Genomic DNA, 18039 nt, shown 5'->3' with positions numbered 1-18039 from the left:
GGATCGAACGCACCTTTGGCGAAAACGCATGCGTTCGATCCTGGCTGAATCCTGGCTGAAACAGGGAATAAGGTTTCTGTCCTTCAAGGTTTATGATTGGCCATGAAGATTTTTTTTTTTTTAAGATTGCTTTGGCAGCTGCCGCCACCACAGCAAGAGGATCTTCACTAAGTTACTTAAGTAAGCTGTGGCAACCATTTTGTATCTGGCTTCATCCCCTGCGGCATGGTAGCCCTTTTTGTGGCTGCACCCATCACGCTGCGTCAGAATCCCAAGAGTGCTGGCAGGCTAGGGTTACCAACCTCCAGGTGGTGGCTGGAGATCTCCTGCTGAATGTGTTTTTTAAAAATGCATCTTCTCTGTCCTTTTATTACAGATGTATGCAGCATTTACATGGATGGTGTACTTTCTTTTTTTTAATCACCCCAGGAGTTTGTTCCCAGGACAGATTTATACGAATGGCTTAATCTATGAGGTTAATGCAAGTGGCAAACAGTAAACCACGATCTGAATGTTTTCCCCTAAGATAAGTTCTCAAGGCAAGGAACTGAGCAAGTGTGGGAAAACACACTACCCTAATAGGGTGACATATAAACTGGTTTGTGAGCTCCGTTGCCCCGTGGAAAGCACCCTTTCAGCAAATACAGAAGGGAGACCAAATGCAAGGCAGGAAAAGGTTCCCATGATCCTAAGTGACTGGATAAAATGGCTGTTTTTGCACTCAGGAAAATGAATAGATGGTTTTTATATGCCGACTTTCTCTACCTTTTAAGGGAGACTCAAACCGGCTTACAATCCCCTTCCTCTCCCCACAACAGACACTCTGTGAGGTAGGTGGGGCTGAGAGAGCTGTGGCTTGCCCAAGGTCACCAAGCTGGCTTCCTGTGTAGGCGTGGGGAAACAAATCCAGTTCACCGGATTAGCCTCCGCCGCTCATGTGGAGGAGTCGGGGATCGAACCCGGTTCTCCAGATCAGATGCTGGTTACATCCAGGTTTACGCACTTTCTTCAGCTTTAGACAAGCCACAAGATCAGCTATGGCCAGCATCCAGAGGATTGCCGATTTAATCTTTTTAAAAGTCTCTACTCCTCAGACCGGCGACATCTCTGAGGTCAGAAAGGGATTGAATAACACCAAGGGACTTCGTCCGTGGCTGAACGCCTTGCCCTTCTCCAGCGTCGGCAGAATAGGTTTGCCAACCTCTGTCCTTTTGGAGACCTACATTGAAACCGATTGCGGTCCTTGTATGAGACGTCACCTACTAAGGTTCTTTTATAGCTTATTGTCTGGATACATGTAGCTGATGAAGCCATATGCGAAACGTGATCCCGATTTAGACGACACGTCCTGATTGCTGCTCGTAGTGGCTTTCCGTTTGTCACCTTACCTCCAGCTGTTTGCAAATATGGATTTTTGATCTACAAAAATACTGAAAGCATTAAAAGAGAGACCTTAATGGATGCCATTTGACTTACCTGTTGATATAGGATTGATTATATCCTTCCTGTGGTCATTTTTACGCTGATTTGCATATTGTAAATTTTGACATTTGTATCTTGCTGTACTATTTTGTATATATTTCTCACCTCTTCACCTTTATAAAATTTGCACTATTTCTAATATTGTTGTTGGGTGCTGTTTTGGTTTGTTCCAACCTCCAGGTATTGGCGGAAGATCTCCTGCTATTACAACTGATCTCCAGCCGACAGAGATCAGTTCCCCTGGAGAAAATGGCCACTTTGGCAATTGGACTCTATGGCGTTGAAGTCCCTCTCCTCCCCAAACCCCGCCCTCCTCAGGAGACACTGAAGAAATTGTACACATTTCCACACTGTTCGTTTTGAACCGTCCGGCAATTTGTACATGCCTTGACGCTCCGGTTTGTCTTGATGGAGAATTTGAGTTACTTTAGGATTACTTCCAAGTGAACGCGCATGGGACCAGCTTGTTGATGCCTTTAAGCGATGACAAGCAACCAAGCAAAGGCCATTTTTCTGATGGGCACGAAGCTTATTTGCTGCGGCCAGAGAGCCCTCTAGCGTTACTATCACGGGGGTCCTCGTATTCCTGAATGCCCACTTCTGTTTTGCTGCCAAGATACGGCATCTTCTATCAAAACAACACACACAAGATCAGCTGCTTGTAGCTTGATTCTCCCACACTAAATCCCCGGAGAAGTCATTAATTTTGGAAGAAGTCGGCAAGCGACTGTTACAACCTCCTCTCCAGATTTGGGGGTGGGGGGGGAGTTCTGCAATAAACACAATTTATTTGAGGAAACTTGCTACTGATGAAGTTGAGAGTACTACCAAAACTCTGGAGAGCCGGATTAGATCAGGGACCGAATGGACAAAGATTCAGCCTGTGCAACATCATTTAGGTGTAGCCAACAGAAGTGACTTATTCATTTATTGGATGCATACCCCACCTTCTATCCTGGCCAAAACCTATCAGGAAGCCTAGACTGTGAACTGCTGTGAACAGATCACATAGCTAACTCTTCTCAGAAAGTTTCCACGTCAGGCTTCCTCTGTAATCCGAGCAACAAGGGGATTCTGCGACTGCTTTTTCCTATGATGAACCACCTTAATGGTGTAGTGGTTAAGAGCGGTGGTTTGGAGCGGTGGAGTATGATCTGGAGAACCGGGTTGGATTCCCCACTCCTCCACATGAGCGGTGGAGGCTAATCTGGTGAACTGGATTTGTTTCCCCACTCCTACACACGAAGCCAGCTGGGTGACCTTGGGCTACTCACAGCTCTCTCTCAGCCTCACCCACCCCACAGGGTGTCTGTTGTGGGGAGGGGAAGGGAAGGTGATTGTGAGCCGGTGTGAGTCTCCCTTAAATGGTAGAGAAAGTCGGCATATAAAAACCAACTCTTCTTAGGGTTCCACCTCTACCTAGGCTCAGATCTGAATGTGAATCCCGGTTGAAATACATGCTCCAGAACAATGGTATGTATCCATCCCAAAGACTTGATGGCCCTCAACAAGTCTTTGGGGGGAAATCTGCCCTTTCTTTGCCCGGATGGTATTTCTGAGGGTTTTGCTGGTTCCAGAATTTTGAAAGGCTCAGATGGACAGCAAGAGAGGAAGTCCCACTCTATAAAGTCCACCCCAATTAGTCCAGGAACCCAAATTAACCTAGTACCCAAAATGCCCATGATGCCTCCCCGGGCGCACTGAAGCAAAAACGAGCCACGTCGTCAATGCAAAAAATGTTTTAATAGCATAAAAATACATGTTGGAGAAATAAGTATTACAATTTCAATGTATAGCATCCGTATGTGCTATTAGATTTCCAGTACCTGCTTTTCTCTTTATAGTAATAGTAAACATTATTTAATAAGAAAGCTTATTTTATGTAAACAAGGTTCACAAAGGGAGATGTGCAAACATGACATCCCATGTATCATGCTGGAAAAATTTTTTAAAAAAGAAGCAAAGCAAAGCAAAAAACACAATATAAAAATCTCCAGTGAGGCGGGATACACTTCCCAAACCAAGGCTACATCACTGAAATTTCAGGAACAAGGAAATCTGAATGGAGACATTTAGAGCCTTTTAGAATACAACAGTGGATGTGATCGCTGTGTAGAGCAGGGGTGTCAAACATACGGCCCGTGGGCCGGATTCGGCCCCTTGAGAGCCCTTACCCGGCCCACAAGCCAACCAAGGCAGCCTCCCACCACCACTCTCAATCTGGGCTGGCGAGGCATGGCCCGGCCTGACCAAGTGACATTTATGTCACATCCGGCCCTTGTAACAATTAAGTTTGACACCTCTGGTGTAGAACCGGCATGTGAGGGGGGGGGAGTGGGGTCACCCCCCACACACACAACCCCAGGCATGCTTTCCTTACCTGTGGGGCCATCTGAGGCCATGCACTGGAGAAAGGGACTATGCGCATGGATTCCTACACACCGAGGCTCAATCCGTGCCATTTCTACCCCACACCCCAAATTGGAAGGCAAGGGTCTGCTTTTACATGCGCGCGCCCCTGCTCCTATGCGTAGAATTTTAGACAGCTTCAGAGGCAAAGGCAGATGAGATGGGGCTGCCGCGGGCTCCACACAGTCACATCTGCACAGAATTCAAATTCTGTTACAAAAAAAATAAACCCCTAATCCAAATAACATCTATTTTTTTTAAAAAAAAGAGTAAAAACCTGGGTCTGTCTAAGATCTCTGTCTTGGATTCGAATTGCATTAGAGGAAGGGAATCTCCTCATTCTTCCAAAAAAAACCCCACCCCGTTGTCTTCTTTGCCCCCTGAAATTTTCCTCCTGTACACCCCGCTCCCACTGGAGGCAACAGTGGGGAGGGGTTAGCAAAAATTCCCCTCCCCTCCTTCAGCAACAGAAATACCATTCCATCAGGTAAAGGTGCAAGCACCGGGTCATTCCTGACCCGTGGGGTGACGTCACACCCCGACGTTTACTAAGCAGACTTTTGTGTACGGGGTGGTTTACCAGTGCCTTCCCCAGTCATCTACACTTTACCCCAAGCAAGCTGGGTCCTCATTTCACCGACCTTGGAAGGATGGAAGGCCGAGTCGACCTTGAGCCGGCTACCTGAAACCGACTTCCGTCGGGATCGAACTCAGGTCGTGAGCAGAGCTTGGACTGCAGGACTGCAGCTTACCCTTCTGCGCCACGGGGCTCGTATTCCATCGGAGGACCTGTTATTACACCGAATGTACAGCAATTCCGAATCCAAGCCACAGTATTTAAGTCTGTTCTAATTTTCTTTTTATTTATATAAAAAAGTGTGGTATGCATACTCACACACATTGCTTTTTTTTTTAAAAAAAACATCCATTGGAAAGAATGTTAAACTCAGGTCTAACATTTCTAGCTGCCTTTTTGATTGAATTTCAAGCAGAGGTAGATGTGTAATTGCTATTGGCTGACCTCCAGGAGAATAAGAAATATTGCCAACTTGTGCATAAATGGAAGTGAACTTTAAAAAGGGGCTTCACGTCAAGAAGGAAGTCTCTCAAAAAGCCAGCCAGAAGACCTGTACGGCTGAGGAGGGGATTCCTTTAGCTAAGGGGGCCATTCTGCACATTACATGATTTACAGGATATCCCAAAGGTGGTTCCAGAGCCTCACAATACTTAATGCTTCCAGTGTGCAAAGTACTTCATGCATGTTGTTGTGATAATTCTTACAACAGCCCTGTAAGGTAGGCCAATGTTTGTTTTTTACTCCGTATTGCCGGGGCTGAGAGATCTATGGCTTGCTCTAAAGCCATGTAGGGGCTGTGGCTCAGTTTGTAGAGCATCTGCTCGGCATGCAGAAGGTCCCAGGTTCAATCCCCGGCATCTCCAGTTCAAGGGACTAGGCAAGTAGGTGAGGTGAAAGACCTCTGCCTGAGACCCTGGAGAGCCGCTGCCGGTCTGAGTAGACAATACTGACTTTGATGAACCAAGGGTCTGATTCAGTAGAAGGCAGCTTCCTGTGTTCATGTGGATGAAACCCTTTATCTGGGAACCTGTCTGTGAATTGGATAATTTGAGGGTTCTTTTAGCAGGAGTGGATTTTAATATTACATTGACTGAGATAAAAACTTGGCAACTGCCAATCAAAATACAAAAATACAAATTTCTTTATCTAGGTGTGTGTGTGTGTATGCACACACACACACATATATATATATAGTTTCTTTTTAATTCTGATTTTAGTGTGACATTGTTCAGGTCTGAACTGGCCATATGAACAGTATAAAAAAATTCATTTCAACAGTTAATCAGCGATACAGCATGGGAAGCCAGAGGTTAACACACACCCCTTCCCTGGTGCTGCGGCCCTGATCAATACTGAACCCCCGTGGCCGCTTTTTTGAGGCTAGATCGCATATCAGGGATCCAACAGGAGCTCCCCGGTGCCCCGTGGCTGCGTACCACTACATTATGCCAGCTCCCTCAAAAGTACACACTCAGGGCAGGAGCACTTTCAAGACAGGAATTTCTCTTAAAAGGAACCGTTGAGGGAAATGAATTCGGCAGTTTATGCTGCAACGCGCAGCATGGCCTTCTGAATAGCAGGCTGCATTTGTACACTGGAAAGCATCAAGCAGGGCTGCAGCAAACGCACGCAAGCACACTTATCGGGCGACTGGCCCGTTGGGCGCATGCTCTACGGCTGTCCGCCACGTAATGTGCAAACTGGCCCTCGGAGCCAGCCGTCTGCAGGACCTCCGATAAGGGCACCGTCGTTCCAAGTTCTACGGCTCATGCATTCACGTTCTGGGTGTTTAAAAGCAAAAAAAAAAGAGATGAAACCGGTGTCTTCTCCCTTCCGCCTGGTTTCACGCAAGCCGAACCGCGGGAGGGCTCACGCGGCCCGCGCCTAATCAAAATACGACTTCAGGGGGCCGCGGCGACGGACGTCACAGGTCCAGCAGTGGAAGCCGCCGCCCAACGAGTTGGCGTGGCGGATGTTGACCTTAACTGTCGAGATCCCTGCAAAGCAAAGGGGAGGCAAGACACCTTTGAGGAAGCCCAGCTGGCGCGCGCTCCAAGGAGTTGCGCAAAGGAGTCGGCTTCGCTGCCAGGAGGGTACACTCAATTAATTCCCCCATACACCATTTTTTTTTTAGGTCAGTCAGACTGAGGGGAAAGGAAAAGCCGGAATGAGCTTTCAGCGTGGCCAGGTTTATTTAAAACGTTTGCGTGCTGTCCAATTTAGGGGTCCCCCAGTCGGCGAACAATCCAAAATCAATCTTGCATGGGGCAAAGGCCTGGAAGGGGAGGCCGTGGCTCAGTATTAGAGCATCTGCTTGGCATGCAGAATGTCCCAGGTTCAATCCCCGGCTTCTCCAGTTAAAGGGACTAGGCAAGGAGGTGATGTGAAAGAACTTTGTCTGCCTGAGACCCTGGAGAGCCGCTGCCTGTCTGAGTAGACAATACTGTCTCAGATGGACCAAGAGTCTGATTCAGTAGAAGGTAGCTTCATGTGTTCATGTGAGATATACTTTGGGGAGGGGCTGTGGCTCAGTGGTAGAGCATCTGCTTGGCATGCAGAAGGTCTCAGGTTCAATCCCTGGCCTCTCCAGTTAAAGGAAGCAGGCAAGTAGGTGATGTGAAAGACCCCTGCCTGAGACCCTGGAGAGCTGCTGCCGGTCAATACTGACTTTGATGGACCAAAGGTCTGATTCAGTATATGGCAGCTTCATTGGGGATAGGCCATGACTCAGTGGTAGAGCATCTGCCTGGCATGCAGGAGGTCCCAGGTTCAATCACGGGCATCTCCAGTTAAAAGGACCAGGCAGGAAGTGATGTACCTTTGGCTATGTTCAATAAATCTCTACCTGTAAACTACCTCGTGGAGGGGCTGTGATTCAGTGGTAGAGCCTCTGCTTGGCATGCAGAAGGTCCCAGGTTCAATCCCCGGCTTCTCCAGTTAAAGAGACTAGGCAGGTAGGTGATGTGAAAGCCTGAGTCCCTGAGAGCCACTGCCGGTCTATGAAGACAACACAGACTTTGATAAACCAAGGGTCTGATTCAGTATCCGGCAGCTTCATGTGTTCATGTGAATGTTCCTTGGGAGGCCGAGCTCCGCATGGACCCCCCTCCTCCCTAATCCTCCAACCATCCTTCATCCTACCTAGACTTTCAAACATCTTCTGGATGGGGATCTCGTTGGCGTCCACCATCACACGTTTTTCATCCAACATCAGGACATTCATGGAGAGCCATTTCGAGGACATCCACAGCGGGTGGTCTAGAGGTGACAACACAAACCCTCTGAGCGCTCGGTGTGGGACTGCGAGGCGAGCCTTTTTTGGCCTTGTGTTCCCTCCATTCTAAATACATCCTTGCACCAGCAGCCTATCTCCACTATTTAGAGATAAATAATTATAGAAGGGCCTTTACTCTGGCCAGGTGTGCAGCCTTACCTTCTGCTATGCTAGAGGGGAAATTTAAGAAGACACCCTGGGAGGAGAGATTCAGCCCTTGCAAATCAGGGGACTTAGAAACTGTTGAGCATGCCCTCCTGGACTGCAATTTTTATACATTACCCCGTTCAAACTTTACTGAGCCCCTCTTATCGAGAATGGGACCTGACAGGGCAGGAGAAAGGATTGAGATGCTCCTACAAGGGGATAATCCCTCAATCACTCTTCAGGTTGCAAACTTTTGCATGGCAGCAATGAAAATTCAACGCCATAGAACAGCCTCTTGGCGCAATTGACAGATGTGTCCCAGCTGTAATTTTCTTTTTAAGTGTTATAAGACTCGGACTGTAATTCTTTGTTTGTAAGAATTTATTAGCCCATTTTTTCTGTTTTATCTTGTTTTATCTGACTAAGGGCCGCAAATAAATTATCTATCTATCTGGCCTTGTGTTATAAAACAAGACTGGTCTTTAAAAGGTCAGCCGAAACGTACCGTCAGGAATGAGAGGCAGCGGAGGACGAACCACTCTCCAGCCTGCCTTCTTGAAGAGTTCGATCTAAAACCAGAGAAATTAAAAAAAAAAACTTTACAGTTTGAATCTGGTGAGCATGCTTCTTTCAACCTGCTCTAGGCTCCGTTCTCTGCTCCTTTTTAATGCACGCATCATCTTTTCCTCTTCAGTGTCATCCGTCATGTTTCCCTCGTCGTCTCACCATGCATTCCCCCCACTACATAGATTACAGCTACCTAACCAATATTTTTATTCATTAGCCAACAGGTATTTGTGGCAACCCATCTGTCCACAAAATGGTAGTCATAGGAGGCAGGAGGCTACCAGATACAGGGCCTTTTTTGTAGTGGCTCCTCATTTAGGAAACTCCTCATCCTCAGCTATTCAGATCTAGAGAAGCGGGTTCGATTCCCCACTCCTCCACATGAGCGGCGGAGGCTAATCTGGTGAACTGGATTTGTTTTCCCCACTCCTACACATGAAGCCAGCTGGGTGACCTTGGGCTAGTCACAGCTCTCTTAGAGCTCTCTCAGCCCCACCTACCTCACAAGGTGTCTGCTTGATTCTGCCTTAAGTGGTAGAGAAAGTCAGCATATAAAAACCAACTTCCTCTACATAATGCTAAAAAGACAGCCCCAAGTTAAATTTCTCCCATTTATGCAGTTACGGATACCGTGGACTGCCAGGAAAAAAAAAAACACAAATCAATGGGTTATAGATCAAGCCTGAACTGACCCTAGAAGCTAGAAGAAGAAGAGTTGGTTTTTATATGCTTGACTTCTTCCCCCTCTCCCCCAACATCCTGGTATATAATGTTCTAAAAAGTAGATCTGTGACAGTAAAATTTTCTTCCAAGTTTAATTAAAGAAAGTTTCAGAAAATGTTCTGCAAGCCATTTAGGGCATTGTTGCATGTATGTAAACTGCTGTCAAACTGCAGTTGTCTCCTAGCGACCCTAGCAAGGGGCTTCCAAGGCCAATGAGAAACAGAGGAGGTGCTTTGCCATTGCCTTCCTCTGCAGAGTCTTCCTCGGAGGTCTCCCTTCCAGCTAACAACCCAGCTTAGTTTCCAAGACCTGACGAGATCGAGCTATGCCGTGCCGCCTTCCCTCCTTCACGGTATTGCTAGAGCGCAGCAAACGAAAGCTGGCGAAAAATTACAAAAGTCAACAGGAGAACAAAAATCTGGAAAAAGCGGCGTGCAAACTTCATTGTGTTTTAATCCACGGAAGGGGATATATTAAAGGGATGCTGGGGGGGGGGGTTTGCTCTGTCCTACTTTTAGGATCAACAGGGTTTTTAAATCTTCCCAGGCGTTTCAGAACTAAAGCTCTCGCTTTTAGCGAGAACCGTGACGGGTTTCTTCAAAAGGCTCTTGGGCTCCGAGAGTTGCCTGCTTTCTTTTTTATCACAAGAGGGAGCTCCGCTTTTATATTAACAAACCCTGGTGTTCCTAGAACTTGCTTTTCCTGGCCAAAAAGGGATGTAATGCTGGGAGTTGCATGTCCAGAGCCGCTTCCCAGTCTCTTTTTAAAAAAAATAATAATTAAATAGACGATATCTAGGACAGATTGGGATGGAACGGGGGAAGAGCAGGCTTCAAGCCTTTCCCTCCACACCGTTCTTCCAACCTGAAACAGCCTAGCAGAGCTGCTCTTAGCCTGGACAAACACAGACATGCAGGAAGAGTAAGATCCCAGCCAGCGTGGTGCAGTGGTTAAGAGAGGTGGTTTGGAGCAGTGGACTCTGATCTGGAGAACCGGGTTCGATTCCCCACTCCCTCCACATGAGCAGCGGAGGCTAATCTGGTGAACTGGATTTGTTTCCCCACTCCTACGCATGAAGCCAGCTGGGTGACCTTGGGCTACTCACACTCTCTCAGCCCCACCTACCTCACAGGGTGTCTGTTGTGGGGAGGGGAAGGTGACTGTAAGACGGTTTGAGTCTCCCTTAAGCGGTAGAGAAAGTCGGCATATAAAAACCAACTCTTCTCCTTCTTGAGGCTGACCATCGCCTCAGATCCAGCTGTAACCTCCATTGTCAGAGTCCGTACGACCCTTCCTTGTCACCCCCCGCACCGCTCTTCCCTTTCCTCCTCTCCCTCTCACCTCGTTGCACGGGCGATCGGGGTTGGAAAGAACGACGCCCGGCCCGATGATGTTGAACGTGGCGTCGATGTGCATGGGGTTGGGATCTTTGAACGAGATGGTGTGCACTCGGTACTCCGGAGCGAGGTGTCTTCGCATCCATTCAATACCCAAGTAGTTGGTAACCTACAGCGGGGTAGCCGAGAGAAAGATTTAAGATTTAGATTCCTGGTAGGGCTGCCAACCTCCAGGTAGTTACAATTCCAAATAGGAGGCACCTCCGTGCTTATACCAAAAGATTTGGAAATCAGGACTGGAGATAAATGTACAAAGGTATCAAAGTACTTGTATTGTGCTTAATGAACAATGACATACAAAAGTGAAGTACATAAACAGTGACTTATCACAAATATATACACTATATACAATACATGTTTGATGCAGTCTCTGTGCAACAGAATGATGCAGTCTTCTTGGTATATACTTGTTGCTAATGATAATTTGGAAAGTCCATAAGGTACACACTTTAACAACCCCAAAGATTCACTTAATGGGAGTAGAGGGGGGACAGCCGTTTCAAGGTCTTTTCTTCAGCCCCAAATCCATTCAAATTTATGTTTCCAATTCAATTCTCCATCTAGCACATCACCAAACTGGTTTCAAGTTCCCTGAGGGGTACTCCAAAGTGTAGCAGTGAGCTACACTTTGTTAAAGTGGGATTGTTAAAGTGTGTACCTTATGGACTTTCCAAATTATCATTAGCAACAAGTATATACCAAGAAGATTGCATCATTCTGTTGCACAGAGACTGCATCAAACATGTATTGCATATAGTGTACATATTTGTGATAAGTCACTGTTTATGTACTTCACTTTTGTATGTCACTGTTCATTAAGCACAATACAAGTACTTTGATACCTTTGTACATTTATCTCCAGTGCTGATTTCCAAACCTCCAGGTAGTAGCTGGAGATCTCCCGCCATTAAGACTGATCTCCAGCTGATAGAGATCAGTTCACCTGGAGAAAGTGGCCACTGGCAATTGTGACTCTATGGCATTGAAGTCCCTCCCCTCCCCAAACCCTGCCCTCAGGCTCTTCCCCAAAAACCTCCTGCCGGTAGCGATCAAAGCGTGGATAACCCAGGAAAAGATGCAACCAACAGATCTTCCCACCTGACTTCTTTGCACAAAGATGTCCCTTCCCGCTCTTATGAAGTCGGCTGCGTCAAAGCACGGCTCGAACTCGGTGGTGACAAACTTGCCCTGGGCAGCCAGCTTGTGCCTGTCTTCCACGGTGCGGATGGGGTAATCCTAGTGGGAGAGAGAGGAGAAGAGGCACGCCTCAGATCCTGGTCAGGTGGCCCGCTGGCTGAAACAAAACTGATGTACAGAAAAAGAGAAAGAGGTTGGCCCGCAGGGCAAGTGGTCGACCCACAGGGCCCCCTCCCTTCTCTGCCCACCACAATTTCGTTGCTGTGCCCACCATCCCGTGCCAGAATTTGACCACAGGCTCAAAAAGGGAACCCCTGCCCTGTACTAGGTTAGCAGAAGCATCCCAAAATGTATCGAACGTTACGAGATCCTCAGAGATCTTATTTGGCAGCTTATTTAAGTTTACTAGATTATCCCCAAACATCGCTGGGCATTTTCTAGAGCCTGCTTTAATGCCCGCCCTTCAGCTTTACTAGAGGGCAGGTATCACAAGATCCCCCAGCTGCACAGAAAATATGTCCCTGTAGTTCAGACGAGATCGAAACAGCTGGCCACGTTCTCTTATACTGCATGTCTTATTGTGACATTCGAAGAGAGCTGATCCAACCTCTATTAAGAAAGCTACCTGGTCGTTCAGAGGAATTTTGTGTTAGGTATCTCCTCTCAGATCAAGAGCCCCGTGGTGCAGAGTGGTAAGCTGCAGGACTGCAGTCCAAGCTCTGCTCACGACCTGAGTTCGATCCCAACGGACGTTGGTTTCAGGTCGCCGGCTCAAGGTTGACTCAGCCTTCCCTCTTTCCGAGGATGGTAAAATGAGTACCCGGCTTGCTGGGGGTAAAGGGAAGATGACTGGGGAAGGCACTGGCAAACCACCCCATAAACAAAGTCTGCCTTGGAAACGTCGGGATGAGATGTCACCCCATGGGTCAGGAATGACCCGGTGCTTGCACAGGGGTCTGATCTGGAGAACAGGGTTCGATTCCCCACTCCTCCACATAAGCAGCGGAGGCTAATCTGGCGAACGGGATTTGTTTCCCCACTCCTACACACGAAGCCAGCTGGGTGACCTTGGGCTAGTCACATTCTCTCAGCCCCACCTACCTCACAGGGTGTCTTGTAAGCCGGTTTGAGTCTCCCTTAAATGGTAAAGTGTGCATATAAAAACCAACTCTTCTTCTTCTTACCTTTTCAACGTGATTTAACTATATATTGTATTCTGATTTTATTTATCATATTTGTTTTTTATTTCTTTGCTGTTATCATTGTTATGCTGGTCTATGACCGTAATAAAGTAAAGCACTAGTTAGAAACAAGCTAACATACCATTTTGAAATTACCACACCCAGACAGGACCTGCCCTTGTTCTTCTGGCTCAATTGATTCATTAGCTCATGCCCTCTTGGAATGGCGCTTTTACGAGGAACTTAGATCACGTTATATCTCTCCACTTTTAACATATAAATCTAATGCCTCTGACATAATGCCTTTTTTACTAAGTGACAGGGATCCCAAGGCTACATTATCAGGGGCAAGATTTATTTCAGTCCTTATGTCCCCCAAAACATTAGATTTAAAATTATGCTGCTCAAGATCAATGGCTCAAGGAGCTTCTAAGGGATAAAAGGAAAGTTAGCACAAGCAGTCCGCCCCTGGCCCACCAGAGGGACAGATGCTGGCTCCGCTGTGACCAGCCAGCAAGAAGGAAATCGGATGCCCTGGGCTCCAGCTGTATCACTAACTTATCAATTTTACTTTACTCTAACTTTTATCCTTTTTATATACTGCAGATTGTACTATGCCAATAAAGGTATTTGAAATTTGAATTTGTATCACTAACTAGTGCGCAGCAACCAGGCTGGGCTGTCTCTGAGCCTTAGACACACCTGGAGTTTTCCAGGGTGGAGGGAGCCACGAAAGAAAGATGTCAGTACAGATATACCGTGGAAGGTTTTTGTTAAGCAACAATACCTGGTCGTAAAGCTCATCAGCCATCGTGGGCTTTGGCGCTGTTGTCCATTTTGCCCCACGGCGAAAGTAATCTTTGATGATGGGCCGGTAGGCTCTGTACTCGAAGAAACGGGCGCGCCAGGCCATCGGAGCTTCAATGATTTCGTTTCCAATCACCAGTAAAATGTCCCTCGGCATGGCTGCGTACATACCTGCCGAGGAAGAAAGAAGAAGCGTTGGTTTTTAATATGCCAACTTTCTTTGCCATTTAAGGAAGAATCAAACCGGCTTACAATCACCTTCCCTTCCCCTCCCCACAACAGGTACCCTGGGAGGTAGATGAGGCTGAGAGAGCTGTGACTAGCCCAAGGTCACCCAGATGGCTTCGTGTGTAGGAGTGGGGGAACAAATCCAGTTCACCAGATTAGCCTCCGCTGCTCATGTGGAGGAGTGGGGGATCAAACCCGGTTCTCCAGATCAGAGTCCACCGCTCCAAACCACCGCTCTTAACCACTACGCCACGCAGGCCGACAACTCCTAGCGTTTCATCCATAGTAACCTGGATGCTGCTCTACGTCATTGCTCCCAATAGCAATCTTGAGGGCTGAGAGTCCTGAGCAAGGCAGCCGCCACGTGCAGCCCTGCTCAACAAGGGCGGAGGAAGGTGGCTGTGCAACTGACACAAGGGCCAGCCAGTCAGTGCAACGCGCAGCCCTGTTCCAAGAAGAAGGGGAGAGAGATGACTTTGGGGAGGGGCTGTGGCTCAGTGGAAGATTGGTCAGTTGGCACGCCTACTTATACCCTTCCAACTTTAAAATGGTAGACTTGACCTTATGTCAAATTCACGCATTAGGAGCCATTCAACCGTCATCACAATTCAACCACAATCATTACCGGTGGATTCAAAGTCGGGCGTTTTGTATTTGACCGACCAGTCAAGCGGTTCTGGCCTTTTGACAACCACGCCTTCCATTTTCAAAATGTTGCACATCTCTTCTATTTCGGCAATTGCTTTCTTGACGTGATCCTGGGGGAAGCCCTGGCCACCATACTTCTGATAAAATCCCCAGTACTTCTCGTAGGTATTGGCCTATTCGTTCAAAAGGTTTAAAAGAAGAGGGGGAGAGAGTTCAACAAAACTGTGCGCTAACATTGCATGGCATTTACCAACCCCCTCCGAACAAATCCCCCCAGATTTTATTTTTAACTAATTGCAGGCTTACTTAAAGAGTTTAAATGAATAATGCTTATTAGATAGTACATTTTTGTAGGGCACCAAGCAATAATGGAAGGACTCTATAGGGACGGTCAGCAATTGCTCTTCCAATTATGAACAGTATGACAAGACCAGAAGCATGCTGCTAGCAGTGGAGTATGTACCCTACTCTCCATTTCCCCCAAAATCTCCGGGTATTTCCCAACCCGGAGCTGACACCCCTATTCCTGCCTTGGGCCAGGTTGGCACCAGGCCTGAGAGAGCCGGGCTGTGGTTCCACCTGCTGAGCAAGCATATGAGAAACCCGTCTTTAATGATGCCAATGGAGCACATAAAAGCCCGTGTATCCTTATCGCCATTAAGAACATAAGGAAAGCCCTGCTGGATCAGACCCAGGCCCATCAAGTCCAGCAGTCTGTTCACACTGTGGCCAACCAGGTGCTTCTAGGAAGCCCACAAGCAAGACGACTGCAGCAGGACCATCCTGCATGTGCTCCACGGCACCCAATATATTTGGCATGCTCCTCAGATCCTGGAGGGCTTCCTTCTACAGGGCTTCCTTCTAAGTACATGCAGAAAAAAACCATAGGCAAGTGGAACCAATGCCAGAGGCGGGCAGAAGAGCAGTTTTATTGACAGTTTCACTGTTATTATGATATGTTTGTAAAGTTTTTAAAATGTTATCCGCCCTGAGCTATGCAGAACTTTATTAGAGAACGATTGTCAAAATATTTTACAATTTAATCAATTTTACGGTGATAATTTTAATCAGGGGTTGTTTTTTCTATTGATCTTACACCTTTATTTGTACAGGCAGTCTGTAATTCTGCGGTGCAAAACTATTGAGTCCGGAAATCGTGATGTGTTGGCATGTGATTGGTCAGTTGACCGTATTAATAAATTTGATCCGATTTGATTTATCCGCCCTGAGCCGGCTTGCTGGGGAGGGCGGACTACAAACATGAAAAATAAAATAAACGAGCCATCTTTGCGCATGTCGCCTCGTGTTCGTACGCGCGCGCCACGCATTAAAGCTTTAAACGCATCCGCCAGTAAGCGAAGATCGCTTTTTTCAAAAAGCCTGGCTCTTTAAAAAAATAAATAACTGCAGGCGCCTCAGCCAAGAGTTCACATCTGCAACTCTGCTCAAGTTTCAACCGGGAAACGTTAAGGCCTGACAGCCAGAAGATTAATCGCTCTAGTAGTAGCGGCAGCAGCCAAACGTACAGTACGCAGCCCAGGACGAGAGATCTCCTGCCAAGAGACCCACAGCCGCGTAGCCTTACAAGAGGCCAGGAATAAGACTGAAACGTAAAGCAAAATCTTCACTGCCTGCCAGGGCAGCAACTGTTTTGCAGACTGGGTTTTCAAACTTTAACGTCAGGCGGTTAGAAAGGTGATTTGATTTTTTTTTTTTAATCCCATTTTGTTACACTCTGGACTGCATTTAGGGTTGCTAGGTCCCTCTTCGCCACCTGCCGGGAGGTTTTTGGGGCAGAGCCAGGAGATCTCCAGCTAGTACCTGGAGGCTGGCAACCCTAACTGCATTGCTTCTTTCTATATTGTGGCTCCTGCTCTTTGGAGCATTTGAGCTAAGTTTTAATGAGGAGATGGGGGGAGACAGGGTGCTGACACAAAGGCTAACAATTGGAGGTGGGAGAGAGAACCAAGTCAGAAGAAGAAACTTCATTGAGTGTCCTTTCAAGCTCCCGGCAAAAAGCTGTTCCGAAGCTGGCTAAGCTCGCCTTTACACAGCCAAAAGTAACCGCTGCAGCATAATGCAAAAACCTAATGCAACCCCTGCAGCATAATGCAAAACAAAAGGGGGGAAAAGCTGTGTTTAAGACCAACCAAATTAACATCGCAGCATGCAAACTTTCGGGTTCTGCAGAACACTTCATTAGGCTGGATGTTTTTTTTTAAAGCGGCCTCGTTGTCAGCATCCTTGTAAAACGCTTTGCTGACTTCAACGGGCACAGGACGCAGCTAGTACTGGGTGGCACCCTTGGCACGCCGAGAGCAGGAAGACAACTGAATGAATCGACTAGCTAAGGGGAATACGTTCCCAAATGCAAATCCCAACAGGACGACTCCTAGCCAATCTTCTAACTAACAAACTGGCTTCCTCAACTAACACTGCTTTGCACAGAGTAAATGCAGATGTGCATTTAGAGCCGTGACCAAATTCAAATGTTTTATGGCATCTGGTTTTATTTAAAGCCACAGGAAGAAGAAATCCATCAAATCCACCCATGAAGCAGCCACCTCTATTAAGTTTCTCTTGCAGACAAATAAAAGAACCAGGTTATTCGAGAGGACCGACGCTTCCTTTTTATCCACCTGGAAATGCCAAGTAAACCTAAAAGCTAAAGACATCCATGTGTGTAAATGATAGAAGATTTGGGAGAATATGTTAATTCAGGATGAAGTTGAAGCCTATGGGCCAGGTTGATCCATCTAGACATTTTTCATTTATAATCATAGAATCATAGAGTTGGAAGGGACCACCAGGGTCATCTAGTCCAACCCCCCTGCACAATGCAGGAAATTCACAACTACCTCCCCCCCACACCCCCAGTGACCCCTACTCCATGCCCAGTAGATGGCCAGGATGCCCTCCCTCTCATCATCTGCCTAAGGTAATAGAATCAGCATTGCTGTCGGATGGCCATCTAGCCTCTGCTTAAAAACCTCCAGGGAAGGAGAGCTCACCACCACCCGAGGAAGCCTGTTCCACTGAGGAACCGCTCTAATATTTCTAACTTATGGCCTGCTGTTCTACACACAAGGTAACTAGCAAACATCCAAGCGAAATCAACAAACAAATTATAACAACCCCTACAAAATCTAAACCAGAACCACTAAGGCAACAGCGTGGCAAACAGATGGGGCAGGAAAGGTTTCCAAATTGCCACTCTGCGCATGCACAAAGGCCCATCCATGCGATGTACAGAGACTGCAAAGAAGTAAACCGTCTTCACATTACAGAAGAGATTCATGTTTGCCTGAGTCCTCTACACTCAACTTATGCATTTGTAAATGCCTGACGTTCTCTTTCCTTGCAAGGAAACGGACCTTGTAAAATCCAGCCCTCTGCAAAGCTTCTTTAACACTCAAAGGAGAAGGGGAAGCCGTGAAATGTATTTAAAGCCTTTGAAATAGA

General features: G+C 47.1%; 1 protein-coding gene across 1 annotated transcript in view; it reads right to left on the bottom strand.

The window, feature by feature from the left end:
• Nucleotides 1-6335: 6335 nt before the first annotated feature.
• GATM (glycine amidinotransferase) overlaps nucleotides 6336-18039 on the bottom strand; it is a 78339-nt gene continuing 66635 nt past the window's right edge. The window contains exons 4-10 of the mRNA XM_056865677.1: nucleotides 14555-14750; nucleotides 13682-13872; nucleotides 11675-11812; nucleotides 10521-10685; nucleotides 8395-8458; nucleotides 7610-7726; nucleotides 6336-6465 (exon numbers count right to left, since the gene is read on the bottom strand). Coding sequence (XP_056721655.1) covers nucleotides 6353-6465; nucleotides 7610-7726; nucleotides 8395-8458; nucleotides 10521-10685; nucleotides 11675-11812; nucleotides 13682-13872; nucleotides 14555-14750 — 984 coding nt within the window. The 3' untranslated portion in view covers nucleotides 6336-6352. The remainder of the gene's footprint in view (nucleotides 6466-7609; nucleotides 7727-8394; nucleotides 8459-10520; nucleotides 10686-11674; nucleotides 11813-13681; nucleotides 13873-14554; nucleotides 14751-18039) is intronic.

Source organism: Euleptes europaea, chromosome 20 (assembly GCF_029931775.1).
Source record: "Euleptes europaea isolate rEulEur1 chromosome 20, rEulEur1.hap1, whole genome shotgun sequence".
Lineage (NCBI taxonomy): Eukaryota > Metazoa > Chordata > Lepidosauria > Squamata > Sphaerodactylidae > Euleptes > Euleptes europaea.
The sequence above is the reverse complement of the archived record's forward strand: the minus strand, read 5'-3'. Positions and strand labels throughout refer to the sequence as shown.